Genomic DNA, 14,879 nt, shown 5'->3' with positions numbered 1-14,879 from the left:
GTGAAAAAAGGTTGCTGAACAAAGATTATCCAATCTGTACTTTAAGCCTATAAATGGGCAAAACTCTGGAAGATTCTAGAAACAATTTTGCTTTTGTGGAGTAGAACTAGAGCAATGTTTTCAACCTCAGCACCAGAGGCTGGGCCAGATCATTCTGGCCCACAGTGAATTGTGTGGGCCACCCGACACCTTGTAAGATGTCGAGCAGTATCTCTGATTCTACCCACTAGATAACAGCAGATACTGTAGCAACTCTGGAACCTCTGGTGTGACAATCGAAAACTTCAGATACTGCCAAATGTCTCCTGAGGCACAAACTCACCTCTAGTTGAGAACCCCTGAACTAGAGAATAAAGAAGTGAAGGGAGGGAGGAGGAATTTTTACTTGTCACCTTATACCTCATTTTTCTTTCTTTTACCAGTGACAATATATTTGCAATTTAAAGAAAAATTTAATGACAAAGAGTCCCCCAAATTTCTAACTTTAAAAAGCATATGAATAGTATCTGCAGGATATGGATTTTTTTAAAAAAACCTAAGGATGAAGGAATACAATAGTTAGTTAAGATGATTAAAAGGGACTTGTCCGTCTTCAATGAAAAGGGCAGAGGGATACACTGATTCTGACAGTTGGTTTCCACGACCGCCTCGTCCCAAGATGCCCACATTCCCTGCTCCGTTGTCTGTTCCTCTGCCCCTGTATCTTTGGGGGGCTGCAGCTCCCGTCACCAGATGGTTTAGACCAGTAAGCTCCTTTTCCTACGTGTTCTGTATATTCAGAAAAATATAAATAAACCACTAACAGTACCAAAGTATGGAACTTTCTGATTTTCTCCTGGAAAAACAGAGAAATACAGCTTACCACTTATTTATAAATTATACAAACAAAAGGAATTTGACACTTGGGAAAGTATAACATCTGCTAACAAACTCTACTAGACTAAAAACAAACAGTTCGTGAAGAAGATCCAGAATTAGTAAAAGCTTCTTCTAATAAAGCTGGCTGCTCATTTACTTTTCATCTATCCATCCATCCAAAAATCTCAGATTCTTGCTTTAATACAGCTGACACTGGTGGATAAGGGGATGACTGTCTGATCGAGAATTCTGGCTAAACCTTTGGAACTTAAACTGATGAGAAAAGATAAACAGTAAAGTTCCATAAAACCTAACAAGAAATGACAACCTGTGCATTAATCAGTATGACCACACAGACCAACATTAAATAAATTAGTAATAAATTTCCAAAATTTGTAAATCTTGTTAAGCTTGGTACCTTTGAAAACCAGATGCTACTTTTATAATGTGGTATCAGGAAGAGGAAAGCAGTTTGTTCATTAACTTGATACATAATTTAAAATAAAATCATGTTTCTATAAATGACTTTCACCTAACCTTTCAAAGACAGTGATTTACTACACTGAGTGCTTAAGAACATGTACTTCAAAGGTAAGCATATTATATAAAAAGGACCCTAAAGAAAATAATTGTCATTACCACTGTGCTTATCCAATATTGTTTGGATCTGAGTGCATTTGCACGTTTGTATAATTTAAGTGGATCTGTAAACAGTAAGTTTTGTAATAGGTGATTGGTATTATAAATAGAACAATCCTATCTTAATCTCCAAATAAAATGTTTTAGCTGGAAGTATTTCAGGCACTTAAGTCTACAACCCTGCAACAAAATATTTAAAGTAACTTACTTTTTAAAATGGTACAGTGTGGCCAAAATCATAAATTACATTTTCAGTAACAGCCACTTGAGATTTGACCTCATGGTCTTGCTTAGAGCAATAGGAACATACCTCTAGGTAATAATACTCCTCTAAGGAGAAATGGAAGGGAAAGGAGGGGTGAAAAGGCACAGCTCTGGGACTGCACCAGAGCTGCTCTGAGTTTAGTTTAATATGTTTGCACATACGCTTTTTTAAAAAAAACGAACTACTGTTTGAAAGAATAGTGTAAAACTACTGATTTATGCCAATGTAGTAATAAAACAAACTCTACATTTGGATTTCATGAGTATGTCAGAAAGAAAACTCTCATGTAGAATCTACACAGTTGATAATATAAAACAAATGAATAAATTAGCGCATCACTGGAAAACATACCTGATTCTGGCCAGAAGAGCTTGGAGAAAGTGCAACACCATCCTAAGTTCAGATTCTTGACAAGCTCGCAGAAGCATACTGAATCCATCATTAAGCAGTGTTTCATGGGAAGGATGCAAGCAATGGCTTGTCTCAAACACTTCCTGAACACCGTCAATGTAGATGGAAAGAAGTGTCCAGAGAGCCTGTCTCTGTCCCGTTTCATCATTCTTAGATACCAAGAACTCCTTTGCTTTTTCCCGGAAAGCATCTGAAAATTTCTCAGCCAAAACACCAATGTCCAGATTTTTCTGGGTATACATTAAGAGGAAGGCTGCCTGACCCTTCCAAAGGAGGTCTGATGCTTTTAAGGCAGGCTTAAGGAAATGCAGGAGGTCTAACACATGACTTGTTACATCTTCTATCTCTGCAACAGCTGCTAACAGTAGAAAAAGGTTGAAAAAATTCTGCAGACCGTCTACAGTAAGTTCTTCCATTCTTTTTTGATGGAATTTAGAATATATTCTGTAAAACATAAAAATGGCTTTAATAAAACTGTTCCATTTATAAAAATCCATCCTTTAAAGTGACATTTCACTCAATGTTTGCGAGTCTCATTACTGTAAATTTTTAGCTAATTCTTCATTACAATGCTGCCATGCCACTCTATCCGCCTAGAAAACAAGTGAACAGAAAACACACAGAGGCGCCCCTACCTTCAGATTTCTCAGTGATGTAGCAGGTCACCCGTAAGGGAATCAAAGGATTCAGTGGCTTTCCCCAAAGGACAGTAGAAATGCCCTTCACACAGAGTACATGACTTGCCTTTGGTTCCCCATCACATTTCTTTTTCAAATTTCATTGACCAATAAGGAAGAATATGTAATCTTTGAAGTACAATTTGATGTGCTTTACAGAAATCTTAACACAGCAGTTTTATATAACAATTGTCCTTAAACTTTTTTTCTCCCTCTACTCCTCACAAAAAACTTCCTGTTGCCATACTTATACTCTAAGACAATTCGCAGTGCTAGAAAAATTATGTTTTACATACTCTCATACAAAAACTGTTGGTGTCAAAATGACATAGCCATTTAAAATCTCTTATCAATACGAATTAATACAATTTTAATAGTTGTACTATTTTATCAATTAAGGGATTTGAACTGAAAATCATCTTGAATCCTACCTAAAAATTGTTAAATTTTATAGCTTCTATAATTAGCTTATTCAAGATAAAATAATTAATGTTCCTACTCGGTTAAATGTTTGTAAGTAACAGAGCTGATAAGCCCCTGAAAGTAAAGACCTGTCCAATTATCCATACAGCCTCCCCTATGCCCACTCTATCACTCGGTGTAAAGTTTTTCCTACTGAACAGACTTGTTATTTAGTAAATTCCAATGATCCCTTATAGCAATAAAGTTCTAAGAATTACATATTCCATAAAATGATTAAAGCACAAGAGCAAATAGCAAAAGCATGAAAAGAAAAACTACTGTTTGAACAACATAATTACTAGATGTTTGACAAAGAAGCTACCATTAAAAAAGTATATGCTAAAAAAATCCAAACTGTATCACTATAACCATGCAAGAATTATTCATTTTGAGAATCAAATAGAAATTCATTTAGTGATTTTTGCGAAGTCTCCACCTACGCAGAGTAAGATCAGTCTGCTGCCAGAACCCCCATCCTTACAGCGGGGGGGGCGGGGGGGACGGAGGGAGGGCAGCGCACACACAAAGAGGGCCAGCAAAAGGGCGGGCAGGCGGAGGAGGTGGGACAGGGAAGGGCAAAGATCACACCTATGTAACAAGCAAAACTCTTAAAAGGAAACAATAGACAAAATGTGACAAAAGTCTATTTTACCACACCAGAAATTAAAACTGAGCATACTCCCCAAATGAAAATATTCAAGTTATTCGGTTCACTCTACTCCAGTCAGTTTTCATCCAAGAATGCAGGGCTTGGGACACAAAAGTTACAGATCGAATCTATTACTTGCCAATATGTGATTTGGAGATGGTTTTTTATTTCTGGAATTTCTAACAAAATGTATGCAATGAGTTACATAACACTGTAATTCTGTTAAGAAAAACTACAGTTCTCTAATATTCTTGCGTTTAGTATATAAAATTTCAATCTTCAGGACTGATGAGATAAATAAAAATTAAAATCCTCTACAAGTTATCCCTTTTACTTTTCTCCCTTACTACAAAAAATTGGCAGGGTCAAAAAGCTCTGTATTAATTTAAATTAAGAAAAAAAACTCCATATTTTGCTGATCTACATTAAGAAATACATTTAAATGTGTGAACCATAAAAACCTCCAAGCACAAGTGAACTTAAAAAGTACAAACATTAACACATCTCCAAAGACAGAAGTGAACATTCATAACAAAGGAAACTATGGCACACACCTTCCTTTGACTTGTTTCCAAGGATGCAAACCATTGTTCTTCATTGCTTTCTTAACCACTTTTGCCAAAATGCAAAGGAAAATGGTGTAACTACTTCTGGATTTATACAGGTCATAGTCTTGTTTATCGAAGCAACAGGTCTCCACCATTTCTAGCATAGACAAGGGCGACGTAATATTTGGAAGGCCTTTTAAAGGAAGCCAAGAAATACTGAAAGAACTATTCTACAAGCACACACACAAAAAAAAAGACAGAAAACAAATGTTAAGTCTCTGAGTAAGTAAAAATGGAAAGCTGCAAATCCCAGTGAGTTCATTAAAGGTCTGATTCACCTTAATCACAAAAATCACACAGCCATCACCACATATCCTCCCAAAATAAAAATTCCATAAAAGCACAGAACATCAAGGAGTACTTCGATTCACGGATTACAGCTCAAATGTCTTTTGAACAGTTGGCTTATCCAAATTGGGATACAAACAAGATCTATACATTGCATTTAGTGCTATGTCTCTTAAAGCTATTTTATTCTGTAACTTTCCTGACCTCATCATACCATTTATTTTTCTATCCAGTCATTTACTGTATAGAATTTCCTATATTCTGGACTCAGCTGCTTGTATCTCCCTAGTGTCACTTAATATGTTTCTTAGCCCCTATTTTTTTCTACAAATTGGTAACTATATCTAGAGATCTGATCAGATTCAGGTTGAGTTTTTTCTTAAGAATCTTTCATTGGTAGTACTGGGTAATTTCTATTGCAATTAGTGAGAAAGCACCTAAGTTCTGATTATTACTGTTTTTGATGTTAAGATTGATCACACTGTCGGTCTGACCTACCCACTTTGCTGAGGTCCCCACCAGCCTTTGATGTAACAGTTTGAGCAGCCATTGATGGTCCCTGACCAGATATTCTACTTCATCAGATGTGCAAAATAGTGATTTTCTAATCCTATCATCCTTCTGAATTAGCTCAATCAGAAATTTGGCTACTCTAAAAAATAGTTTATACTTTCTTTTATTTATGGTTTTCAGAATGAAGGTCTTTACTCAGAATAAGGTTTCTAAATCATCATAAACTCAAGGACTGAAACGTACTGGGTATGTTTCAATCCACGGTAGTCAGTATTCCTTCTGCTCAAATGTACCCAGCACTGGGCAACAGGAGCTCCTTCGGGTTGGCTCCTGCATCCTTTCCACATGACTCCAGCTTACTCTGATGCCTTCCCGTTGTCAGTTTTGATAAGAAACTTACCTAGACTCCGTACACATTCTGCCTCAGAACTAGATTCTGCTTTTCCCAATCAACCTGACATTACACTTCAGGGAATGGTAGTTCTTCTCATTTTTAATAAGCTCCATTATGTACAAAGTTGTAATTTACTTGTAAATTTTCTATTTCCATTTTCTGTCTGAGTGAGGAGTTTCACTATTTACCCGGAAACCCAAACATTCCAAATCTTCTCTCCACACACTATAGGTAACTAAATCCTTTAATTCTACCTCTAAAATTTTTATCTTCCAAATTTCTCCTGTCCTTTCTAAATCAATTATCCCTATTTTAGGTCTTGGTCACTGCATTATTTGGCTATACTACTACGCTGGACCTTTAACTTATCTGTACCCAATTCATTCATACAATTTTTCAGAAAAAATTCTCAAACACATTCCAAATATGTCACGTTCTTGCTCTCTAATGTCTCCTAAGTAAATCACAATTCAACTGGATATTATATTCATCTCTTCGTAATCTAGTCCAAGTTTACTTTCTATTTTCCTTATTTCCTGTCTCTTTCCATAGTCATCTGACACCTACCACTGAGAACTCTAACATGGTAGAAACAGATCCTGGTGTTTTGTTTTTTTCATGTCTCCATACATTTGTCCATACTTTCTTTTTGTCTGGATGCATTTTTCTTCTGTATTTGAATAATTCCACTTATTTCCCAGGCCAAGTTAAAAAATTATGACCTCATAAAGTCTTCCAAAAGTCCATACAGGGTCATATACTCCCTTTTCTGGCATTCCAGAGCATTAGAACTTTTGTATACAATACACGCCCAAATAGCATATGCTCAAATCCAAGACTGTCTCTTATTCAGGACAGCAGTAACTGTTCAATGGTTGCAAGCAATCCATAATTATTAGAAAACACATATGTTTGTGAAAGATAAATTTATTCTTGAGCCATTCTAATTTACTTTGAAAAATTAACTTTTTAAGATTAATCCTGAATTATTCATAATAAGCCATAAAAAATTCTTCAAATATCATGTACAAATTCTTCAAATTCCTCAAACAAATTCATACCCTATTTACTCACCAGATTCTTACTATAATATTCCCATAGAATGGTGACAATTGTGATGTTCGGCTCCCAGAAATCACACAGTGTCAAACAACAGTGAAGATACATTCGTAAATGCTCTTCTGGTACACCATCCTAAAAAATAAACTGAAATTGTGAGGAAGTAAATGGGCTCTGGCAACATGAATATTATCCCGATACTGCACCAAATAACCTGCTTCTAAAAGGAATATGGATACACATCACCAAATCATATCCACTGCATCTTCAGCAAGTCTAAATCAGCATGAGGTACGTCTGAAAAGTTGCTTTAGAGACCATCAATATATGCAGATAATGGACATTATATAACTCAGTTTGACTTTTAACTCTACCTAAAAATTACAACTAGTGTCTCATAACTGAAAGGTGGAAGAAATCCAGAGACTGGAAAAGAAACCCAAACCAAAAGGAAGTAGCAAAAATGATCTAATAAGGAAGATGTACACAAATCCTAAGGTCACATTTAAGTATTAGGTTAAATTCTTTATAGGAATATAAGAGTTGCTCTTTTAAAAACAAGAGGATTCACAGAGTACATATATTTCAAGAAGTGCAGCAGGAGAAAGAAGTAGGAAAAAAGTAGACACCTTAATGTAATCTAGTCTTCCATGATGAAATAACCAAGCATGACTATTAAAAAGTGACATATCACTAAATGGCAGCCATTCAACAATTATTTATTTAAAGAATATTATATACCACGCATGATTCTAAGGTACTAAGCATAAAACAATGAATGAGTCAGACACGGTGCATGCTCTAAGAGAACTTACACTGTGGGGGAGAATGGTAAGAAAGGGTACTGAAACAAAGGACACAAATTTTAACCCTTACAACTGTTGTAAGCTAACAAAACAAAACAAAGGCTAATCTTGCAGAATGACTCTTACAGGATGTGGATCATTATTATACCAGGAATTATGAATGAAAAGGCCTTTTTGAGGGCCTGCACTTGGCTAAACAATTGAAGAAAAAAAGCTAGCCATTTAAAGACCTGAAAGAAAAGCATTCATTTAAAAAAGAGAGAAGAAAAGCACTTATGACAGAGAAAGCACATGGAATTAGCGGTAAGCTTGGTATTGAAGGATTAAGTCAGAGATAGTCAGGGACTATATCTCATTTGAATCTTTACAAGTCTTGGTAAGAAGTTTGGATTTTAATTTTATTTTTTATATATTTTTAAATATATTTTATTGATTATGCCATTACAGTTGTTCTATTCCCCCCCCACATTCCCCTCCACCCTGCACACCCCCTCCCCCACCATTCCCCGCTCTTTTGTTTATGACCACGTCCCAAGTTCTTTAGATTCTATATTTCCCCTACTATTCTTGCTCTCTCCCCATCTATTTTCTACCTACCGTCTATACTTATTTTCTGTACCTTCTCCCCCAGTCTCCTCCTCCCACTGCCCTGTTGCTAACCCTCCATGTGTTCTTCATTTCTATGGTTCCGCTCCTGATCTAGCTGTCCTCTTAGTTTGCTTTTATTTTAGGTGTGGTTGTTAATAACTGTGAGTTTGCTGTCTGTTCACTGTTCATATTTTTCATCTTCTTTTTCTTAGATAAGTCCCTTTAACATTTCATATAATAAGGGCTTGGTGATGATGAACTCCTTGAACTTGACCTTATCTGAGAAGCACTTTATCTGTCCTTCTATTCCAAATGAAAACTTTGCTGGATAAAGCAATCTTGGTTGTAGGTCTTTGGATTTCATGACTTGAAATACTTCTTTCCAGCCCCTTCTTGCCTGTAAGGTCTCTTTTGAGAAATGAGCTGACAGTCTGATGGGTACTCCTTTGTAGGTGACTGTCCCCTTATCCCTTGCTGCTTCTAGGATTCTCTCCTTCATTTTCATCTTGGCTAATGTAATTATAATGGGCCTTGGTGTGTTCCTTCTTGGGTCCAACGTCTTTGGGACTCTCTGAGCTTCCTGGATTTCCTGAAAGTCTATGTCCTTTGCCAGACGGGGGAAGTTCTCCTTTATTATTTGTTCAAATAAGTTTTCCATTCATAGATGTTTCTTTTCGCCTTCTGGTACCCCTATAATTTGGATGTTGGAACGTTTAAAGATGTCCTGGAGGTTCCTAAGCCTCTCCTCAATTTTTTGAATTCTTGTTTCTTCAATTTTTCTGTTTGGTCATTTCTTCCTTCCTTCTGGTCCACTCCTGTGATTTGAGTCCCAGTTTCCTTTCCATCACTATTGGTTTCCTGTGCATTTCCCTTCATTTCAATTAGTTTAGCCTTCATTTGTTCCTCTAATTTGTGACTAAAATCAACCAGTTCTGTGAGCATCCTCATCACCAGTATTTTGAACTGTGCATCTGAGAGGTTCACTATTTCTTGGTCCCTTAGAGTTATCAGCTCTGGGGCTTTGAGTTCTTGAGCCATATTTTGGTCTGTTTGTGCCTGTTATGTATGAGGAGCGGAGCCCTAGGTGTTCACCAGAGCAGGGCAACTCAGTCACTTGGTTTTGACGCTGTATGTGGGGGTGTGGCCAGAGAAGGGCAATGGCGGTTCCCTCTGCTGCTTCCTGCAGCTGGGGCCTGTGCGGTCTGTCACTGCTCACTCCTTCCCTGATTTATCTGCCTGCGAATGAATGTGTGACCTCAGTCAGCCTGCCACCTTGAGCCCTCACTGGGTCTGCCCGTTCCCACACCTGGGATCTGTGTCACGGCTGCCAGCGCGCCTGGGTTGGGGCATCTTTCCTGCCTGACCCCTCTCAGCTGGCGGCTCCGTCCCTCTTACGGGTCTGGGTGAACGGTTCATTGTTGTCGGACTTCCGTATAGTTCAATTTTCTGTGTTTTGGCTGGGTTTTTGTTTACTAAAACTTTGTTGTCTTCAAACTTGGTTGTGGGAGAAGGCACAGTGTTTCCACCTACGCCTCCATCTTGGCGGAGGTCTCCTGGATTTTATTTTAAATATGTTGGGAGCCACTAGGATTTTGAAAGCACAGGACTGATATGAGGTGATTGCTTCAAAACTACTATGTTGGATCATGCATGGAGAATGAATATAGTGGAGAAGAGAAGCGGGAAGACCAGTCAGGAGGTAAGCAGTGACACTTGCAATATAACAGAAAACCACATTAAAAAGTCGTGTATGAGGCAGACATACTGGGAGACCTGGAGGTGCATGTTATACAGTAAGCTTTAAATAAGTAACTACTAAATGACTGCAATTCAGTTGTGTGGCACTTGAGTGCCACAAACGTGCATGATTATTCCACTGAAGAAATATTAAATTGTCTACTTTTCCCAACTACTTCCTTCTCCTTCGGCCACCTCTAATGGTTAGGAGGCCATTCTATAAAACTGTAAGACTGAGATAAGTAAACAACTTTGGAGAAATGTTTGGAAATAGGCAAGAGGATCTGTTGATGAGTTATATCAAGGTCTGAAGGGAAGAGAACAATTAAGAACTCCCAGATTTTGGCTTAAGAAAATGGGTTGATGGTTACTATGCGTTTCCTGAGATGGCAAAAGCAAGGGGAGGAAGAGATAGGAGAGTGCCCAGGGCAACCAAGTGGAGACACATGAGTCAAGACCTCAAAGGAAAAGTCAGAGCTGTTGATATAAATTTGGATGATACCTTCATACTGACAGTTTTTAGAGTTAAAAGGTTAGACAAGATCAACCAAGGAAAGACTATAGATGGAAAAGATAAAAGGATTCAGAACTGAGAGCCCCCTGCTAATCCAACATTTAGACATCAGGTAAAAGGAGTTTATTAGCAATACCAGTGGACAATAAAGTAGAAAAGAAACCAGGCATCACATAAGCCAAGAGAAGTATTTCGGAAAGACACAGAGGTCAACAGGTTTGAATGAGGCTGAGAGATTAAAATGAGAAGAATTCTCAGATTTGACAATATGGCCTCAACAACAATAGTTTGGGGGATGGCAGAGACCAAAGCTTGACTATGGTAGGCTAAGGAGACAAAAGCAGGTGAGGAACATTAGAGATACAGTAGTACCTTTTACCTCCAGGGGATATAGTTTAAGACCCTCCTCCAATGGATGTCTGAAACTGTGAATAGTACTGAGTTCTATATCTCATTTTTTCCTCTACATACATACCTATTACAAAGTTTAATTTACAAATTAGGCACAACAGAAGTTTAACAATAACTAAAAATAGAATTATAACAATATACTATATAAAAATCTGAATGTCGTCTCGCTCTCTCTGATAATCAGGATGGCAACTAAGTGACTAAGCAGCAGGTCACGTATACAGTGTGAATACTTTAGACAAAGGGGATATTCACAACCCCAGCAGGATGGAAAGAGAGTTCATCAGGTTACTCAGAGCATGTACAATTTAAAACTTATGAATTGTTTATTTCTGGCAATTTCAATTAAGTATTTTTGGATTGCTGTTGACCACAGGTAATGGAAAATGTGAAAAGCAAGTGCAGTTAGGGGGGTACTGTATTTAAGTGAGCATACATAAAGTCCTCGAACAGGTGAGAAAAGACAAGATCCAATGCACAGAGAATGGACTGAGCCTTTGACAGAAAGAGCATCATTTCTGATATAAAAGTAAACCACACTGAGAGGCTGAGTACAAAGCAGGCACGATGGAATATTTAAAGGTGCAAAGATAAAAGAATTCTCTACCAATTGGTCCATTTATCAATGATTTATGATGCAAGACATTTACCTAAGTTTGTTGGGGCAAAGCATGTGTTGAATTGTGTGTTAAAAACACATTGTGAGATAAGTCACTTTAGAGAGCAGAAAAGCAAACACTATACAGCCAGGTGCCATCCCAGATTTGCAATAAAAACTGGTAAGAATGACTATATGACTTGTCTCCAGCAATATGCAGCTGGAGGCGGAGGTGGCAGGAGACAAGACAGGACCGGGTCTTCCCAAGTTTAAAACAGGTGAGGGCTATGGAATCAGTGTGTACAAACACCTATGGAGTGATCATTATAAGGTGTTATATACGTAATCTAAATTGTTTTAGTAGGAAAGTGTGGATATAAAAGAAGACAAGAAATGAAAAGGTCAACCATGATAGGCAGAATAAACACGAGAAAAAAAACGAAGAAAAAAAAACCCCGTAGATCATAACCATAAGAGGTAGGTAAGGTAATGAAAACAAATCTAATTAGAAGTGAAGATATTAAAAAACTTAAAGGACAGATCAATTACACACAAAATGTTGGTGTCACTAACAAAAGTAGTACCTAAGTATACAAAAACAGTGATCTTGGCCCTAGATTTCTTAATGAATGAGAGTGAACCAAGCACGAGCAGGTTTTGTTTCATTTTGTTTGGCAAGGACTTAACTCTTTCAATGATTAATCCTTTAGTATACACATCAGGTTCAAGTCCTCTGGGAAACTTCCTGACTTCCATGCTAAATGATGGCCTTACTTTATACTCCACACTGCAATATACACACCTGTATCACAATGCTTACCTTGTTAAATTTGATGTTTATATGCCTTCAAATGTCTATGAATGCTCTGAAGGCTGAGATAATGTTCCCAGGGCCTAGCATAGTGCCTGGTTAACCAAAAAGACTCCATAAATTTTGCATGAACAATACTAAGATCTGGGTAAATGTGCCTCTTTTCGCCAAGTAGCTACATGCCTTAGGAAAAGATTTTGAATTCTCTAGTAGACAATTAAGTGCATTTAACCAAAGAAGACAACATTCTGTTCATTGCTAACATTCTTGCTTTAATTATGAAAATGTTGAACTAGACCAATGTGGAAGAAACCCCAGCCAGCAGAGCTCTTCTCAGCCACGGTGGATGAGAAGTAAGTCATCCTGGACATAATCAGGTTGTTCTGGTGGGAAAGGGGTGGCAATTCCCTTTAGTGGGCAATGCCCTGAACCCTTCCCCAAACAGCTTTTATTGGGAATGGTATGTGTAGTGTATACAGCATATGTACATAGCTCATCAATCAACGTCAAAAGGCTATTGTCATCCAAAAACAGGTATTAACTATAGATAACAATTGAAGGAACACAGATCTGTGATGGATCAGGGTCTGTTAGTCATGCTGAGGCCAGTCAGAGGGTCTTTAAGACGTGTCTCATGAGATAACGAGTTTGTTCCTTATTCCTTAAACTTAAACATCCAGTTTGTCACCAGGGCTATACAAAACGAACAGAGCAGGCTTCAAAGGATACAGTGTATTTATCAGGCCTGATTCACACTTAGACAGACAGGATTCAGTGCCTTTCATCCCACAGAGGAGAGGACAGCGGCACCAGTGCTTTTGGTTATGACTCCAGTGTGTCTAAGATAAGGGAAAGGGGCCATGAGCCACTGAGGAGACAGAACCTATCCTCCTGGCAAGAGCACATCCCTTGCCTCCCTCACTTCACCCTGCTTGGCCCAGGCAGGTAACTGGTTAGCCAAGGACAAGTAAGATTCCTCAAGGGAGGGACAACCTAAGACAGGCACAGTAGACATGGGCCACCAGGGAATTACTTAGGGGTCTATAGAGAAAGGGGCAGAAAGACCCTCACCCATTGGCTTTGTCATAGCCTGAGTCCTCATTCTATCTGTAAAAAGTATCCTAATCTCTCGGCTGCTTTGTTCCCCCCACCTGACTCAGCCTGAAAACAATGCCAGAGGCAGCTGCAGCCTTGTACTGAAATTAATGATTTCCAGGGATAAATCTGGCCTGAGAAAGAATGTACATTTTGTCCTTTGAAGCCTGCTCTGCCTAGCATAACCCTGTTGATTACAGCAGCACCAGTACCTTTGGTTATACGGCCATAACAAGCAAAAAATGGGGAGATATTGGGGACCACTCTATGTGGTTCCAGAGACTACGGCCCCACTCTGAAAGGGGCTAGTTAGTCTCCCTGGAAACCAGGTAATGCAGGTGGCAGATATCACTCGACTCTAAAACCGAGGAATCCCATGGGAATTAGGCCTGATAAATACACTGTATCCTTTGAAGCTTGCTCTGTTTGTTTTGTATAGCCCTGGTGACAAACTGGATGTATAAGTTTAAGGAATAAGGAGCAAACTCGTTATCTCATGAGACACGTCTTAAAGACCCTCTGACTGGCCTCAGCATGACTAACAGACCCTGACCTGTGACAAATCTCTCTGTTCCTTCAATTGTTATCTATAGTTAATACCTGTTTTTGGATGACAATAGCCTTCTGACGTTGATTGATGAGCTATGCATGTATGCTGTATACACTACACATACCAATAAAAGCTGTTTGGGGAAGGGTTCAGGGCATTGCCCACTAAAGGGAATTGCCACCCCTTTCCCACCAGAACAACCTGATTGTGTCCGGGATGACTTAATTCTCACCCACCATGGCCAGGAGGAGCACTGCTGGCCAGGGTTCCTCCCACAGCCTAAGCCCACTCTGGATACTAGTGACATGAATTATACTAATCTTACTATGTTGCAAGGTTAAAAGGTGGGTTTATTTAAAAAAGTGGGTGCATTTTAAAGAGTTGTGTTTTATTTGATATCTGAAACTCGTTTTACATACATGTAGATTCAGAGACGTATTTAAGCCATAAACATAAATTAAATTTGCAAAAAGTAAAAGGTTTAAATACGAACTATGTGTCAGACATTATGTGACATTTACATGTCTAAGTTCATGAATGGCTCATAGCATCCCAGTTTTATTACCTTCATTTCACGGGAAAGAAGGTTGAGGTTCAGTAGTTACAAATATTTCACCAAAGTCCACTTGGAAATTAGGATTTATGACTACAAAGTCTGTTATACATACTAATCCATGCAATCTTCCAAAAACAGAAGGGAAAAAAACTGAACATTTAATGGACACCAGATTTAATCAAAATTGCTTTTAGTGACTACACCAAGACTTAAATCAAATCTTGTAAGGCCAGAGTCCTTTCTCTTTCCACTCTATTCAATCAAGAAGAAATTAAATACAGCATCCTAGGGGATTTGTGATTTTATTTTTTAAAAAGAAAGGAAATAAATTTCCTTTGATTTTCCTGCTAGTGGTTACAGATTAAAATGAAAAAAAAAGGCTTTAAAAAA

At 38.1% G+C, this 14,879-nt stretch overlaps 1 protein-coding gene across 2 annotated transcripts in view; it reads right to left on the bottom strand.

Moving 5' to 3' along the window:
• MMS22L (MMS22 like, DNA repair protein) overlaps nucleotides 1–14,879 on the bottom strand; it is a 119,185-nt gene that overhangs the window by 72,369 nt on the left and 31,937 nt on the right. For both annotated transcript variants that reach the window (XR_005068473.1, XM_037059736.1), the window contains exons 12-14: nucleotides 6,839–6,958; nucleotides 4,516–4,739; nucleotides 2,114–2,617 (exon numbers count right to left, since the gene is read on the bottom strand). Coding sequence is in view for 1 of the 2 variants with exons in the window: in XM_037059736.1 (XP_036915631.1) it covers nucleotides 2,114–2,617; nucleotides 4,516–4,739; nucleotides 6,839–6,958 (848 nt within the window). In the remaining variant the exon portion in view is untranslated. The remainder of the gene's footprint in view (nucleotides 1–2,113; nucleotides 2,618–4,515; nucleotides 4,740–6,838; nucleotides 6,959–14,879) is intronic.

Source organism: Sturnira hondurensis, unplaced genomic scaffold (assembly GCF_014824575.4).
Source record: "Sturnira hondurensis isolate 20B ecotype Veracruz unplaced genomic scaffold, ASM1482457v3 Scaffold0011291, whole genome shotgun sequence".
Classification (NCBI taxonomy): domain Eukaryota; kingdom Metazoa; phylum Chordata; class Mammalia; order Chiroptera; family Phyllostomidae; genus Sturnira; species Sturnira hondurensis.
Note: the sequence above shows the minus strand (reverse complement) of the source record. Positions and strands in the feature narration are given on the sequence as shown.